General features: G+C 34.1%; 1 protein-coding gene across 1 annotated transcript in view; it reads left to right on the top strand.

The window, feature by feature from the left end:
* The first annotated feature begins 228 nt into the window (after positions 1 to 228).
* LOC106461558 (calcium homeostasis modulator protein-like) overlaps positions 229 to 2,185 on the top strand; it is an 11,710-nt gene continuing 9,753 nt past the window's right edge. The window contains exons 1-2 of the mRNA XM_013921396.2: positions 229 to 330; positions 1,214 to 1,449. Coding sequence (XP_013776850.1) covers positions 1,248 to 1,449 — 202 coding nt within the window. The 5' untranslated portion in view covers positions 229 to 330; positions 1,214 to 1,247. The remainder of the gene's footprint in view (positions 331 to 1,213; positions 1,450 to 2,185) is intronic.

The raw sequence follows: 2,185 nt of genomic DNA, 5'->3' as shown, positions 1-2,185 counted from the left end.
ACTTTTTTTAGAAGCATTCTTAGATAAGCGTCTTGCAACAAAAAAAATTGTTTATTGACGTTATTTTTCTTATAGCTATTCCGTAAAAACTGTACAACTTAAGATAATAACTACTTCTACTCTTGCTTTCGGTTTTCATCGCGACCACTAGAACCAATAGGGACCAAACAGGAAGTTTGTATACTTCCTTGTCTGCACACAAATGCGCTCGCTTAGAACTTGGTTATCATTTAATACAGGAACGGGAAGAACTAAGCCATAGTAGCCGACAGTTTCGTATTTCGTTAGTTAGATTATCATTGCTTCAAAGAGTTACATCCCATTCTTGAGGTATGCCAGATTCCTTTGTGCATATTTTTATTAATAATTACTTTCGTTCTTCCTAGTATTTGTTTTGAAAAAAAAGAAATCAGTAGTATATATATATGAAGAACAAGAAAGTATGCCATTTACCACTAATATGTCTGTTGTACCCTAGTCTGCCTGATGAGCTCTGATATTCGACACTAAATATGGCAGATAAAGTATGTCTGGCATATATATATATATATATAGTGTGTGTGTGTGCTATACATTGTTGGAAGTAAGCAACTAATGGAGGACTCAATATTCTTATATATATATTTATTATTATTAACCCGATTTACTTCTATTTATTGAGATTCTCCATTGGTGTTTTTTTTTAATTTTGACAGCTTTCTTTCAAGAAAACTGTAATCCCAAAATAATAGATAAATTTTGCTTATTGTTTTTTTTTTACTGTTTCTTTGATTATAAATATTAGATTTAAGCATTGTTATATATTCCCTTCACTTCCTTTTTCTTTCATCGTAATAGGTTACAAATGGAAATTAAAATATTATAGGTGGAGCATCATTATAAATTATAAAGGCCCTCCTCTTGCATGCATCTCTAAAAAGAATACACAAAATATTAGAACACCTCACAAAATACAATCTTGTAAGACTAATTATAAGTATATATCACATTTCATTAATGATCTGATGGTCCCTTCAAGTGTATCTAGCTCATATATCGCCAAAAACTTGTTAATGACTTTAGCGTAACTGTGTTAAGATTTAATTTACATTATTAGACAAAGTGAAAGTTAGCTGTATTAGTAAATATCTTTTTGATAAATGTATTCTGTAAAGAGAGGTCATTGGATTGGGAAGTACAAAGTTTTAGTAATCGAAATGCATTATGTTTGTAGTGTTTTACAGAAATCTCTGCTACTGTGAAGGGCAATGACAAATTTAATTACTGAAGTCACAGAATTAGCTAAGGAATATCAGGTGGCGCTGATTAATTTAATGAAGATAGGAACTGTCTTTAGCGGGGAAGCCATTTTTAATGAAGTTTTCTTTGAATGTCCCTGTAATCAAAAAGAAGCCAAGATGTATGCTATCATGCTTATTCTAGGACCAGCTGCAGCCATGTTTTTCATCGGTAAGTGTCAGCGCCCTCTAAGTTAATTGTCTTTGCTTTTTGTTGGTACTTGTATATAGACGGTGGGAGTAAAAGAAAGTCCAAAAAAATGTCAATGGATCGGTCAAATTATACATAAGTTCCTTTAGTTTATGGTTATTTGTGTTTTCTGATAATAAACACCTATTCACAGTTTAAATTAAATTATTTAGGCTCAGCAGCATAATTAACTACTGAGAGTTTTCGTTGTTTTGACACACACAGCTCTGAAAATACGTTATTTTAAAAGTTAGTTCATTTTTATTGTCCTTTAATAGAAATTCCCTGGTTTTTATCAAGCAAAGGAAAGTACAGCAGCTGAACTTCATTCTCTGATCATCCATTGACTTTCGCATAAAAGTTTAATGTAATTTTTATGCTTAAGACTAGAGAAAACTAGAGGACCTCGAAAATATGGTTTGTTTGTTTTGAATTTCGCTAAAAGCTACACGAGGGCTATCTGCGCTAGCCGTCCCTAATTTAGCAGTGTAAGACTAGAGGGAAGGTAGCTAGTCATCACCACCCACCGCTAACTCTTGGGCTACTCTTTCACCAACGAATAGTAGGATTGACCGTCACGTTATAACGCCCACACGGCTGAAAGGGCGAGCATGTTGGGTGAGACGGGGATTCAAACCTGTGACCCCCTCAGATTGCGAGTCGAGCGCCCTAATCACCTGGCCGTGCCGGGCCCGAAAATATGGAAATTACATAAAAA

This window comes from Limulus polyphemus, unplaced genomic scaffold (genome assembly GCF_000517525.1).
Source record: "Limulus polyphemus unplaced genomic scaffold, Limulus_polyphemus-2.1.2 Scaffold39, whole genome shotgun sequence".
Lineage (NCBI taxonomy): Eukaryota > Metazoa > Arthropoda > Merostomata > Xiphosura > Limulidae > Limulus > Limulus polyphemus.
Note: the sequence above shows the minus strand (reverse complement) of the source record. Positions and strands in the feature narration are given on the sequence as shown.